Genomic DNA, 15057 nt, shown 5'->3' on the forward strand with positions numbered 1-15057 from the left:
AATATACGTTTTTACATTGAAAGATTTGACTTTATTATTCATTCTATGTTGACACATGGCAAACTAGAATATGTAAAAGTACAAACTTCCATAAAGACTATTATATTCGATTGATATTTCAATATTAGTTCAGGAAAAAAAACTGCAGATGAGGGTTTAAATCGAAGGTGGGCACAAAATGCTGGAGAAACTCGGCGGGTCAGGCAGCATCTATGGAGAGAAGGAATGGGTGACGTTTCGGGTCGAGACCCTTCTTCAGACTGGTGTCAGGGGAGGGGTTGGGACAATGATAGGATGCAGTGGGAGACAGGAAGAGGGAGAACTGGGAAGGAAGAGGGGATAGAGAGGGGAAGCAGGGACTACCTGAAGTTCGAGAAGTCAATGTTCATACCGCTGGGGAGTAAACTGCCCTAGCGAAATATGAGATGCCGGTCCTTCAATTTGCGCTGGGCTTCACTATGACAATGGAGGAGGCCCAGGACAGAAAGGTTAGACCGAGAATGGGAGGGGTTGAAGTGCTGAGCCACCGGGAGATCAGTTTGGTTGAGACGGACTGAGCGGAGGTGTTGAGCGAAACGATCGACGAGGCTGCGCTTGGTCTCGCTGATGTAGAGAAGTTGACATCTGGAACTGCAGATCCAATAGATGAGGTTGGAGGAGGTGCAGGTGAACCTCTGCCTCACCTGGAAAGACTGGGTCCTTGGATGGAGTCGAGGGGGGAGGTAAAGGGACAGGTGTTGCATCTCCTGCGGTTGCAGGGGAAAGTACCTGGGGAGGGGGTGGTTTAGGTGGGAAGGGACGAATGGACCAGGGAGTTTCGGATGGAACAAGCTCTATGGAAAACAGAAAGGGGTGGAGATGGGAAGATGTGGCCAGTAGTGGGGTCCCGTTGGAGGTGACGGAAATGTTGGAGAATAATTTGTTGTATGCGATGGCTGATGGGGTGGAAGGTGAGGACAAGGGGGACTCTATCCTTGTTACGAGTGGGGGGAGGGGGAGCAAGAGCGGAGCTGTGAGATATTGAGTAGACCCTAGTGAGAGCCTCATCTATAATGGAAGAGGGGAACTCCCATTTACTAAAGAATGAGGACATCTCTGATGCCCTAGTATGGAACACCTCATCCTTGGCGCAAATGGGACGTAGACAGAGGAATTGGGAGTAGGGGGATAGAGTTTTTACAGGTAACAGGGTGGGAAGAAGTGTAGTCAAGATAGCTATGGGAGTCAGTGGGTTTGTAGTAGATGTTGGTCACTAGTCTGTCTCCTGTGATGGAGATGGTGAGATCCAGAAACGGTAGGGAGATGTCGGAGATGGTCCAAGTATATTTAAGTGCAGGATGGAAATTAGTTGTGATTGATAAAGTCAGTGAGTTCTGCATGGGTACAAGAGGTAGCACCAATGCAGTCATCGATGTAGCGGAGATAGAGTTCGGGGATAGAGCCAGTGTACGCCTGGAACAGGGATTGTTCGACGTAACCTACAAAGAGGCAGGCGTAGCTAGGGCCCATGCGAGAGCCTTGGACTTGGAGGAAGTGGGAGAAGTCAAAGGAGAAGTTGTTGAGGGTGAGGACTAACTCTGCTAGGCGGAGGAGAGTATTGGTAGATGGAAATTGGCTGGATCTGCGTCTACCTTCAATATTAGTTTAGTTTAGTTTAGAGATACAGTGTGGAAACAGATACTTCGATCCACCAAGTCCATGCCGACCAGTGATCATCCGTATGTAGGAAAATAACTGCAGATGTCTGGAGGCGAGCAGCCTGACCCACTGAGTTACTCCAGCATTTTGTGATACTAGTGATCACCCGTATACTAGTTATAACGTCATAGTCATACAGCATGGAAACAGGCCCTTTGGCCCAATTTGCCCACAACTACCAACATGTCCCATCTACACTACTCCCACCTTCCTGCGTTTGGCGCTATAAACCTATCCTACCCATGAACCTGTCTAAATGCCTCTTAAATGCTGCAATAGTACCTGCCTCCTCTGACAGTTCACACTAGGGACAATTTACAGAAGCCAATTAACCTACAAACCCGCACATCTTTGGAAACTGGGAGGAAAGCGGAGCAGCAAAGAAAACCCACGCAGTCACAGACAGGACATACAAACTCCGTACAGACAGCACATGTGATCAGGATGGAACCCAGGATGCTGGCGCTGTGAGGCAGCAACTCTACCAACGCCACTATGCTGCCTCCATTGGACCTACATTTTAATGTTTTCTTTGTGCAAAATTATAGCTACGAAACAGAAAAATTATTGCCAGTCAGCATGTCATTTATTCACAGATAAACCTACTGCAACTACCGAAATGTACATTTATACAAAGATGCTTCAAAAAAACTTTACATTTAGAAATTGTCAGAAAATATCATTCGCAATGCATTATGATCCCACATTTCCTCATGTAAAATTGGTGTTGTTTGGCAATATTCATAACAATCATGGCTTTTGGCCAGTATTAAAATGAAAAACAAAACTTTACACAAACCTATGTTGACATAACGCTTCCATCAAATTTGTTTTCTTTTTGGAAATAATCCTGAGTTGCAATATTTTTCAATGACAGAATCAAATGTCATAAATCAATACTGTTATTATCTTGTATGCCTGTTTTTGGTTTTAAAAAAGAGTATATAAATTTGATCATTCTTAACTCACAATATTGGAATTACTGCGCAAAGTAACTCACCGGCTGTGATGAATTATCGCTGATAATTTCAGCTCTGGTCAGTTGGCACAGTGAGCTCGATACCAATATATTTATAACTGGATTAAAAAACTAGGAATTTCATTCTGCACTTCTGCACCAGTAGCAAAGTGTACAAAGTGACTCCCAAAAACTGACAAGATCACATATAAAAAAGTCTTCAAAAAGTCATCACATTTCTTAACATGCTCAGATGAATGAAACTTTAAACACTATTGAAACGGAATACCATGGAATATTAATATACACAAGGACATATTAAAATTGAAAAGATAGAATGGCTCTCCTTTCAACGAGAAGGCAAAGTCAAGGATGTGAACATAATTTACTTATTGCTTTGCTACAATTAAAGTTTTTACATGTATCATATAAATACAATATACATTATAAAATAAGCAATTTGTTTCAGTGCTTACTTAGGTATGCTGGTTTCTTTACTAGCACCAATGCAAATAAGTCAAGTGAATCGAAAAGGCACTTTAAGGTTTTTCAGTTCTTTGTTCTTGGTTTATCTTGCCTTCATTCTTCCTTCGGGGAAAGAAAATTGCTTGCATGAACAGTTCAAGCTTTCGTTCTCTTTAGGCTTGGAGGCACTGTATCGATTTACGCAGATCACCATCAAGATTCATTGTCACCACATCATCTCACACTCAACACGCTCTTGCACTTTCCTCTCTCTCGATGTCACCGACCTATGTTCAACCACAGTTCCTCTTCCTTCACATTCTGCCTGCTTTTCATGGTAGAGTAACCATTCTCATGCTCTCCCGCTAGCTTTACACTTGCACTTCTTTTGGTCCATCCATCACATCGGTGATCACTCCAATGTCAAAACACGTCACCATCATTATTCTTGCCTTGCATAGATTGACACGCTGTTCAAGCTCCTCAGTTATCTCCTCCAGTGCCTCGAGATACTCCAGCGACTCTTCATCCAGGTCCATATCGATTTCAACTGTTAACAGAGATAGTACTGGTGAATCAAGCAAAGTGATGAATGGTGCAGGTAGAAAAGCCTTTCATGTGCCGAGAAACGAGGCAAAACATTGGCCATCACAAGGAACTGCAGATCTCTGGTTTACCAAAGAAAGATGCTGCACCACAAAATGCTGCAGTAACTCAGCGAGTCAGTCATTCAGTGTCTGTGTCACCCCTTCTGCTTTTATCATTGGCCTTTGTTCCAAACATCTGCCTATCCAATCTGTGTCCCATTTATTATCTGCCACGCTCTGTCCTGCCCCTCCTGCCTTCCAGCTTTCTTTCCCCCACCCACCCCTACAGTCAGTCTTAAGAAGGGTCCAAACCCAAAACATCACCTATCCATGTACTCCAGAGATGCTGCCTGACTCGCTGAGTTACTCCAGCACTCTGTGAAACGTCACCTATCCATGTTCTCCAGAGATGCTGCCTGACTCACTGAGTTACTCCAGCACGTTGTGTCCTTTTTTGCAACACGTTGTCGCTAGATACTATGGCTGTGCCGGGGTGAGGCATTAGCAGTGGCAACTCTATCATTCTTATTGACACACTGGCCTCAAGGGTGTTGATTGATGCTCCTGAATAGTTGCTTTCCTCTCAATCTTGAATCAGGGAATCAAAATTTACACATCGATCTTTTCTCTGAGCACAAACCTTGTTTTGCAATTGCTAAAGGATACAGATGCCTTGACACAGAGATAAGACTCTGCCAACAAATCAGAATTATAAATCATGCATGGAGTAAGAATGGTACACTGTGCATCTGATGTGCAATGTTAATGCTTATGTCATTCTTCTGCAGCTTTCTTGAAGACTACATGAGAATTCTTACGGAGTCAGAGAGTCATACAGTGTGGAAGCAGGCCATTCAGCCCAACTTTCCCATGCCGACCAACATGTCCAATCTGCACTATTCCTAATTGCCCGTGTTTGTCCCAACCCCTCTAAACCTATCCTATCCATCTACCTACCTAATGTTGTTATAAATATTGTTATTGTCTCAAATACATCCTCTGGCAGCTTGTTCCATATACCCACCACTCTCTGAGCAGTTTAGGGTTAGAGGTGTAGTATGGAAACTGGCCCTTCAGTCCACCAAGTTCACACCAACCATCTATCACCCGTTACACTAGTTCTATGTTGTCCCACTTTCTCACCCACTCACTACACGCTGGGGGCAATTTTACAGAGGACCAATTAACCTACAAACCTGTACATCTTTGGAATGTGAGAGGAAACCGGAGCACCCGGTAGAAACCCACATGGTCACAGGGAGAACGTACAAACTCCACGCAGACAGCACCCGAGGTCAGGATGGAACCCGGGTCTCTGGCGCTGTGAGGCAGAGGCTCTACCAGCTCCACCACCGTGCTGCCCTTTGCAGGATAATCTATAATTGACAATTGCAAGTAAATCGGAATGATCGCAATTGCACAGAGTTTACAGTTTGCACCTGATATTAATGTCTATGTAAATTTTTCCCTGCTCTTTCATGAGGACTACAAGGGAGTTCTTCCCTTGCGAGAAAATCTACGATCGACAATTCCAATGAATCGGAATGATCACATTTACATGAAGTTCACGGTTCGTTCCTGGAGTGTTGACAAGCAACTACTCACTTGATGCAGATTTGCACCTGGAATCACTGATGGATGGCGTGATTGTATTTCAAGAACAACATTGGCATAGCCTTTGAATCTTTTCAGTTTTACTCCTGGGCTTCGGTACACATGTGCATATTTCACACTCAATGTAACATTGCATATTTGACGCTTGCTGTATTTGCATTTTGATTGGAATGCAAAAATAAATCAACCTGGGCAATTCTATGAAAGGATACATGCCTATTGTGACCTTCCTCCTCCTGCTCCCTGACAGAACAGTGGGAGGCACGCAGGGCACTTACACTCAGATTTCCATTTATTAGGGTCCATCATTAGCCTGCCCTTGGTCTCCTCCAGATCCCGCATCAGCAGCTCATGCTTTGTCTTTAATTCCCTTATGCGTTGCTGTCGCTTCTCCAACAACTTCAATTTTAAATTGAAGTACGTCAGGCCCTGGAAGAACATTTTTTTTAAAATCACTCTCTGTCAAAACCCAAGCAAAACAAGCTCAAATCCTTTGCAATTTTTACTCTGCCTTCTTGCGAACTCAAGCAGGCAAATAATAATGTGTAGAGAGAAAGAAATCGTCTGAAGAACTTACCTCATCCACATCCTGGAATGGCTCCTACAGAATTAAAAGCAAGAGAAGGAAAATATTAGTTGAATGTAATAATAAATAATAATAATGGTTTGTACGAAAGATAGACACAAAATACTTGAGTAACTCAGTGGGTCAGGCAGCATTTTCTGGAGAAAATGGATAGGTGACGTTTTGGGTCGGGACCCTTCATCAGACTGATAAAGTTTAGTTACTTTAGATTAGTTTAGTTTAGATTAGTTTAGTTTTGTTTATTTAGTTTAGTTTAGTTTAGTTCATTAGTGTTGTACGAGGACCATGTACCAAGGTACAGTGTCAAGCTTTAGTTTGTGTGCTACCCAAAGAAAAGACCACAATGATTACAATCAAACCATCCACAGTGCACAAATAAAGGGTAAAGGGCACGACATTTAATGCAAGATATAACATTGAAGTCCGATAAAGTCCGATTAAAGATAGTTCAAAGGTGTCCAATGAGGTAGATGGAAGGTCAAGACTACACTCCAGCTGGTGAGAGGATGGTTCGGTTGCCCAATAACTGTGGGAAGAAACTGTCCCTGAATCTGGAGGTATTCGTTTTCAAACTTCTGTACCTCTTGCCTGATGGGAGAGGGGAGAAGAAGGAATGACTGGGGTCAGACTGGTCCTTGATTATGCTGGTGGCCTTGCCGAGGCAGCGTGAAGTGTAGATGCAGTCAATGGTTTGCGTGATGGTCTGGGCTATGTCCACAACTCTCTGCAATTTCTTGCGGTCTTGGATGGAGCTGCTCCCAAAGTTAGCCCAACATATTGTTCAGAAGGATTATGGCTATTGTGCACATTTTAAGAGTATGGGAAGAAATCAGACTCTGGTCCTGCCGTTGCATTTTAACATTACGCAACATACCTTTTCTCATCTGTAAAGGAGATGATGATGCTGGCACAAATGGCTATAGCATGTGATAAAGCAGGAAAGAATGTAAAGACTCATTTAAAATATATTTACAGATTTTTTTTTCCATTTATACAATATCTCCTGACTAGGCATGATTAATAGTGAATAGTAATTATTTTTATCTCTGCTTTGTAAGAGCACTCCAACATATGCATAATAAAATTAATAATTATAGTAATTTAATTGCAGTCAATCCCCAGCATGTAATGGTGCTTCATCTCTATTTAAGCAGCCATTCCAATTCCACACTCGTTATTTAGACTGTCTAAACTTGCACTGAATGTACTGACCTCCATCTCCTCTTGCCTACGTCTCTGTAAACGTTCCACATCATCAATCTCGTACACCTTGATTTCGAACGATTCCTTCAGGGTGCCCGGCAGGGGTGGTAGGTCCACCCACTGCCCCGTGGTGCCCGTTGGCTTTCGGCCCAGGGAAGAGGTGTCGGGCAGAGGGGCAGGTATCAGCCGGCGACGTTGGGTGCCTAAAATAACAAGATTAACCCACTGTTAATTGAGGCTGTTCTTTCCTTGATCTAGGACGCACTGGAACAATCTTACAGTCATTACATTACAAGTGGTGAACACTGCCCAGTTCATGCCCAGTTCACTGCCCAGTTCATCGCGGGTACTGGCCTCCCCACCATCAAAGGGATCTACAGGAGTCGCTTCACTAAAAGGTAGCCAGCATCATCAGAGACCCGCACCACCCAACCCGCCCTCTCATTTCACTCCTGCCATCGGGAAGAAGGTACAGGAGCCTGAAAACTGTAACGTCCAGGTCCAGGAACAACTTCTTCCCTGCAAATAAACTCTGATCTACATAGACTTGGGGGCATTGGTTTTTGCATTATTATTGTTTGTTTTTACGTGTGTGTATGTGTGTAAGTATACACACTGAACATTTTTTTTTCTTTCTTTCCACCGTTAATTACATTGTTTACAGAGTACCATGTTTACATATTCTGTTGTGCTGTTGCAAGTAAGAATTTAGTTGTTCTGGCTGGTACATATGACCAAACAACACTCGTGACCCTTGACAGTCGACACAGCTACATTAGAACAATGCCTTCACAATGACGTAGATCCAAGGAACTGCAGATGCTGCTTACTACACAAAAGGACACAAAATTGTTGGAGTAACATGGTGGCACAGTGCCGTAGTTGTAGAGTTGCTGTCACACAGCACCAGAGACCTGGGCTCGATCCTGACTATGGGTGCTGTCTGTATGGAGTTTGTACCTTCTCCCTGTGACCGTGTGGGTTTTCTCCGGGTGCTTCGGTTTCCTTCCTTCCAAAGACGTACAGGTTTGTAGCTTAATTGGCTTCTGTAAAATTGTAAATTGTCCCTAGTGTGTAGGATAGTGTACGGGGTGATCGCTGGTCGGCATTGACTCCGTGAGCCGAAGTCCCCGTTTCCACGCTGTATCTCTATAGTCTAAAGACTAAACTCAACGGTACAGGGATCTCTGGATGACATGGATAGGTGACTATTTTGGTCGAGACCCTTCTTCAGCCAGGTCTTGAAGCGATACGTCACTTATCCATGTTCTCCCGAGATTCTGCCTGAGCCACTGAGATACTCCAGCACTTTGTGTCTTTCACCTTGACAACTTTCTTCTTGAAACTAAGAGAGTGTTCACTCTGCACCAGAGTCAGATTTTATGAGTTAACTTTAAATTTACGACCGTGTAATTCCTACAAAGTTGTCATGTGCTTTACTGGACTTTACTGGACTAAACATTATTCACATTATTCGCTTTATCATGTATCTGTACGCTGTGGACAGCTCGATTGTAATCATGTCTTGTTTTTCTGCTGACTGGTTAGAATGTAACAAAAGCTTTTCACTGTCCCTTGGTACACATGACAATAAACTAAACCAACTAAAACCAAAACATTTTCAAATGTGTTCTTCTTTAACATGGGCTTGATTTTGGCGTTGATTTGTATGATGATGGTGCTATGGTGCTCTGTTCGATTGAAAACTGATTACTCTGAAATGACGGAAACCTTCCACCATCTGCCAGTGGTCCGTGTGCTTTTTACATATGATCCAAGCGTATATCGCCCAACCCTGGTGACTAATGTGTGCTAGTCACAGACGTGGTTCTGCAATCACACATTACAATCGCTCCACACTTTTAAATCTCTACTCCTACTGATAGCTTAATTAGCCATGTATCCAGAAAGGAGGTATAGTTGTGCTTTACCCCCGAGAAAAATAATTGGCTATCTCTGTCTTTCAAAGAGAAAAAAAGGTCAGAGAGTCAAAATGAGAGCGGGAGAGAGGGAGTAGGGGAGAGAGGGAGTGGGGGAGAGGGGGAGAGAGGGGGGGGGGAGGGGGGGGGAGAGAGAGGAGAGAGAGAGGGGGGGGGAGAGGGGGTAGTTCTGTTGCCAGAACTCAAGGGACTGGGCTATAGGGAAAGGTTGGGTAGGCTAGGATTTTATTCTTAGAGCACAGGATGATGAGGGGTGATCTTATAGAGGTGTACAGATCACGAGGGGAATAGATAAGGTAAATGCACAGTCTTTTACCCAGATTAGGGAAATCAGACATAAATTTAAGGTAGAGATGAAAGATTTAATAGGAACCTGAGGGGCAACATTTTCACAGAAAGGGTGGTGAGTATATGGAACAAACTGCCGGGGGAGCTTGTTGAGGCAGGTACTATAACATTTAAAAGACATTTGAACAGATACAGAGGTTTAGTGGGATAAGACCAAGTGGACCCATTGGGCCCAAACCTCTCCTGCATTGGTGCAGCACCCTCTCCTCCACCCCCTTCCCCCTCCCCTCTCCCCCCTCCCCTCTCCCCCTCCCCTCTCCCCCTCCCTCCCCTCCCCCCACCCTCCCTCCCTCCTCCCTCCCTTCTCCCCCTCCTCCCCTCCCCCTCTTCCCCCCCACTCATCCTCCTCAAACCCCCCTGATCCTCCCTCCTCCCCCCTCCACCCCATCCCTCCCTCCTTTCCTCCCTCCCTCCCTAGGAGATAGATTTAAACTTTAAAATGTGAATAACTTTAAAAATATAACACCGATTTCAATTAAACTTCTTCCATTAGCACCAAAGGGACGACGGTGAGTAAGATGGGCCTAAAATTGTCGCGCTATCGTGTACCGTTTTGGCTGCAGTTCAGGAACAAACAAACAAACAGGAGTTTTAGTATATAGATGGGCCAAACGAGGGCACGCAGGACTAACATAAATGAGGCATCTTGGTTAGCATGGATAAGTTGGGCCAAAGAGGCTCTGAGCATGAAAATATGGATGCCAGGTTAGAGGAGATTGCAGGATGTCAAACCTTGCAACTTTTAAATTGGGACTGGTGCGGCACGGAGTTGATGGAGATGGGTGAGAGGCTCAGCAATACTACACAAGAAATCAGTTTCCTTCTATTTCTGATTATCATTATAGACACAGCGTGAAAACAGGCCCTTCGGCCACCAAAAGTCCATGCCGACCAGCGATCACCCATTTACATTAGTTCTATGTTATCCTACACACTCGGGACAATTTACAGAAGCCAATTAACATACAAACCCACACTTCCCTGAGATGGGACAGTAGAGCAGCGGTAGAGTTGCTGCCTCATAGCGTCAGAGACTTGGGTTTGATCATGACTACAGGTGATGTCTGTACGGAGCTTACACGTTCTCCCTGTGACTGCGTGGATTTCCTCCAGGTGCCGGTTTCCTCTCACATTCTAAAGATGCGGAGGTTTGCAGGTTAATTGGCTGCTGTAAATTGTCCTGAGTGTGTAGGATAGAACCAGGGTACGTACGGGTGATCATTGGTTGGCGGAGATTCGGTGGGCCAAAGGATCAATGAGACTGATACCTTTGGGCCTGGTGATGATGATGAAATTCCAGTTTGATGACATTTGAGACGATGATGAAGACATTGATCCCTATACTATACTAAATTAAATGCGGGAGGAAATTGGAGCACCCAGGGAAAACCCACACGGTCAGAAGGAGAACGTACAAACTCCACACAGAGGTCATGATCAAACCCAGGTCTCCGGCACTGTGAGGCAGCGGCTCCACTATACGACACGGTGACACACATTTCTGTTTCCTATCCTCCTTCAAAGGGAGATTGACCAATGCAACAGGAGTGGATGATAATATGCCTGGCAACAATCTCAAACAATCCTATTAACTCGATAATATGTTAGACTGGACAGTCAGAGTGGAATTGTTTATCGGTGAGCAAAGTAAATCCATAATTGAAGATAGAGAGTTGCAAGAAATGGAGCAAATAACCTAATTATTGGGGAATGGAATTTGGGCGGCAAAGCTGCGTAACGGTAGAGCTGCTGCCTCACAGCGCCAGAAACCCGGGTTCCATCCTGACTTTGGATGGTGTTTGCACTGAGATTGTCTGTATTCCCTGTGGGTTTTCTCCGCGTGCTCCAGTTTCCTCCCACACTCCAAACACATACAGGTTTGGAGGTTAATTGGCTTCGGTAAAATTATACATCGTCCCTAGTGTGTAGTGTGCAGGGTGATCGCTGGTCGGCACGGACTCGGTGGGCCGAAGAGCCTGTTTCCACGCTGTATCTCTAAACTCCAAAGTCTAAAGAGTTTGAGTTTAAATTATTGTCACTTGTACCAAGGTACAGTGAAAAGCTGCTGTTGTGTGCGAACCAGACAGCGGAAAGGCAATCAATTACACCCAGCAATGCATTCATTAAGTAACCGTTCTACCTGCATCTTTCAGTCACAGTCAACTAAACCTCAATATATTGCCAGTCACTGGCTGGAATTTTTCTAATTATGAAAAATATCAAAAGCAAGCAGCTGAGATATTATGAATTGTGATCTGCATCCAGATGATTGACAGGCATCTTTTGAATTATGCACAATGTTGCATGCGGCTACTGCAAAAAATACATTGTATTGAGAAAGTGCACATACATCATGTGTAGATTGGCTATGGTCTTGCTACTGGTTTCCAGATAGGATGCCTTTCACTTGAGTATCATGATTTTATCTGGAAACTCAGTGAGACCACGCCAAATCGAATAAAACAACTGGGAAGTTGGTATAATTCCACATTAGCTCAAGTGCTTTTAACAAAACCCGAGTGAAAAAATATGTAGGCAGTGGTGATATTAAAAAAAAGGACAAGGCAGCCATAAATGAGAATAAAACTAGTTTACTGAATAACTAGAAAAATATTACAAATGAATAAGTTATTACTCAGTACAAAAGTAGATTACATAAAATTGTACTTCTCCGTGCTGCTACCATGTGATAGATTGTACAACTTAATGAATGAGATGGACATGTTGCAAATATATTGTAAGTGCAATTACTACCAATACCACATTTCTGTGCAAAAATATTTGGATAACTAAACTATTTTGACAATTAACTTTTATCAGAAACAACTAGCACATGATTGTTCTTTTGTATTTTAAAAGTATATACAATTTGCTGGTGATGGGTCCATTCGAGGTGTTCCACCATTTATTGAGTCTTGGTCCATTGGAAAGCCTTTCGGATTTCTTCAGATACTGAGTGGCTACACCTCAATGCATCATGGAAGAGTGCTGATCATTCCACAGCTTTGGATTAATATGGGAACCCAGCTACTCTGCTTTCTCTCACTAACCCTAAGCTCCACAATATTTCCTGAGAGAACTGAAGCCATAGGGCTATCCACAGACGGCAGTGAAGGCCAAGACATTTTGGTAATTTTAAAGCAGAGATTGATAGGTTCTTGATTAGGAAGGGTGCCAAATGTTGCAGCAAAAAAGCAGGAGAATAACATAGCTTAAGTCATATGAACAGAATTAGGCCATTTGGCTCATCGAGTCTACTCCATCATTCAATCATGACTCATCTATCTTTCCCTCTCAGCCTTACTCTCTTGCCTTCTCCCCATAACCTTTGACACCTTGACTAACCAAGAACCAGTCAATCTCCACCTTAAAAAATACCATTGACTTGGCCTCTGTGGGGTTGAGAGGGAAAAATAGATCAGCCTCGATTGACTGGCAGAGTAGGCTCGATGGGCTGAATGGCCTAATTCTGATCCTATGTCTTATCATCTTATGGTCTTTGGTTAACAGACCACAAAGAATAGTACAGGTGTAGAAAACAGCTTACTTCCCCGAAGATTCATCCCGTCCTCCAGGTAATCATTTGTCAGCCAAAAACCAACATGGAGCAGCAAGATGGCACCGCAGTAGAATTGCTGCCTGACGGCACCAGAGACCCTGGTTTGATCCGGACTACAGGTGCTGTCTGGACGTTTATATGCTCTCCCTTTGATCCCTTGGGTTGTCCCCGGAATGCTCCCCCCACATTCCAAAGATGTACAGGTTTGTAGGTTAATTGACTTCCGTAACAATTCAAGATTATCCCTAGTGTGCAGGATAGAACTAGGATACGGGTGATTGTTGGTCAGCACAGACTCTTTGGGCAGAAGGGCCTGTTTCCACTGTATCTCTAAATTAAACAGAACTCCTTGAAGTTAATGGTCCAGAATTACTGATGCCAACATTCGCATAGTTCGGGCATTGACTGGTATTAACGTAAATGCTTATTCCTCATTAACTTGTAATTACCCTGTCCATTCAGGTACCTCTGACTGGGTTTACTGCTAGCCCCACATTGATTGCAATAGCAAACACATTCAATAAGTACAGAGTGCCTCATTAAGAATTACTTTGTCTTTTTAATCCTCTGTAAATTGGGCACAGTTACGGCTTCTGTTGGGGTGGCACGGTTGCACAGTGGCAGAGTTGCTGCCGCACAGCGCCAGGGACCCGGGTTCGATCCTGACTATGGGTGTTCTCTGTGTGGAGTTTGTACGTTCTCCCCGTGACCAAGTGGGTTTTTTCCGGGTACTCCAGTTTCCTCACACACTCCAAAGAGGTACAGGTTTGTAGGTTAATTGGCTTCGGTAAAATTGTCCCTCGTGTGTAGGATAATGCTAGTGTACAAGGTGATCGCAAGTCGACATGGGCTCAGTGGGCCGAAGGGCCTGTTTCCGCCCAATATCTCTAAAGTCTGGAGATATTGGGAAAATGTCTGCATTCCACACAGTCAGACTATAGCTACGTATCCTAATGTGTCCTAACAGTAACAGGGTGATCACCCTCAACACTAGCACTATCCTACACACTAGGGACAATTTGCAATTTTTATCGAAGCCAATTAACCTACAAGCCTGTATGTCTTTGGAATGTGGGAGGAAACTGGAGCACACGGACCTACACGGTCACAGGGAGAACGTATAAACTCCGTACAGACAACACCTGTAGTCAAGATTGAACCCGGGTCTCTGGCGCTGTAAGGTAGCAACATTACCATTGCCCCACTATGCCACCTTTCTACCGCTGCCCCACTGTGCCCCCCCTTCTACCACTGCCCCACTGTGCCCCCCCTTTACTGCTGCCCCACTGTGCCCCCCCTCTACCACTGCCCCACTGTGCCCCACTGTGCCCCCCCTTTACTGCTGCCCCACTGTGCCCCCCCTCTACCCACAGTGTGCCCCCCCTCTACCACTGCCCCACTGTGCCCCCCCTCTACGGCTGCCCCACTGTGCCGCCCCTCTACTACTGCCCCACTGTGCTGCCCCACTGTGCCACCCCTCTACCCACAGTGTGCCACCCCTCTACCCACAGTGTGCCACCCCTCTACCCACAGTGTGCCACCCCTCTACCCACAGTGTGCCACCCCTCTACCCACAGTGTGCCACCCCTCTACCGCTGCCCCACTGTGCCGCCCCTCTACTGCTGCCCCACTGTGCTGCCCCACTGTGCCACCCCTCTACCCAGTGTGCCACCCCTCTACTGCTGCCCCACTGTACCACCCCTCTACCCACACTGTGCCACCCCTCTACCCACGGTGTGCCACCCCTCTACCCCACTGTGCCCCCTCTACCGCTGCCCCACTGTGCCACCCCTCTACCCACAGTGTGCCCCCCTCTACCCACAGTGTGCCACCCCTCTACCCACAATGTGCCCCCCCTCTACCCAGTGTGCAACCCCTCTACCCACAGTGTGCCACCCCTCTACCCAGTGTGCCACCCCTCTACCCACAATGTGCCCCCCTCTACCCAGTGTGCCACCCCTCTACCCAGTGTGCCCCCCCTCTACCCACGGTGTGCCACCCCTCTACCCACAGTGTGCCACCCCTCTACCCACGGTGTGCCACCCCTCTACCCACAGTGTGCCCCCCTCTACCCACGGTGTGCCACCCCTCTACCCACA

General features: G+C 45.4%; 1 protein-coding gene across 2 annotated transcripts in view; it reads right to left on the reverse strand.

Moving 5' to 3' along the window:
* Positions 1–3148: 3148 nt before the first annotated feature.
* kif26ab (kinesin family member 26Ab) overlaps positions 3149–15057 on the reverse strand; it is a 154247-nt gene continuing 142338 nt past the window's right edge. For both annotated transcript variants that reach the window (XM_078407147.1, XM_078407148.1), the window contains exons 13-16: positions 7121–7314; positions 5900–5923; positions 5601–5751; positions 3149–3671 (exon numbers count right to left, since the gene is read on the reverse strand). In XM_078407147.1, the coding sequence (XP_078263273.1) occupies positions 3493–3671; positions 5601–5751; positions 5900–5923; positions 7121–7314 (548 nt within the window). In that variant the 3' untranslated portion in view covers positions 3149–3492. The remainder of the gene's footprint in view (positions 3672–5600; positions 5752–5899; positions 5924–7120; positions 7315–15057) is intronic.

This window comes from Rhinoraja longicauda, chromosome 10 (genome assembly GCF_053455715.1).
Source record: "Rhinoraja longicauda isolate Sanriku21f chromosome 10, sRhiLon1.1, whole genome shotgun sequence".
Classification (NCBI taxonomy): Eukaryota; Metazoa; Chordata; class Chondrichthyes; order Rajiformes; family Arhynchobatidae; genus Rhinoraja; species Rhinoraja longicauda.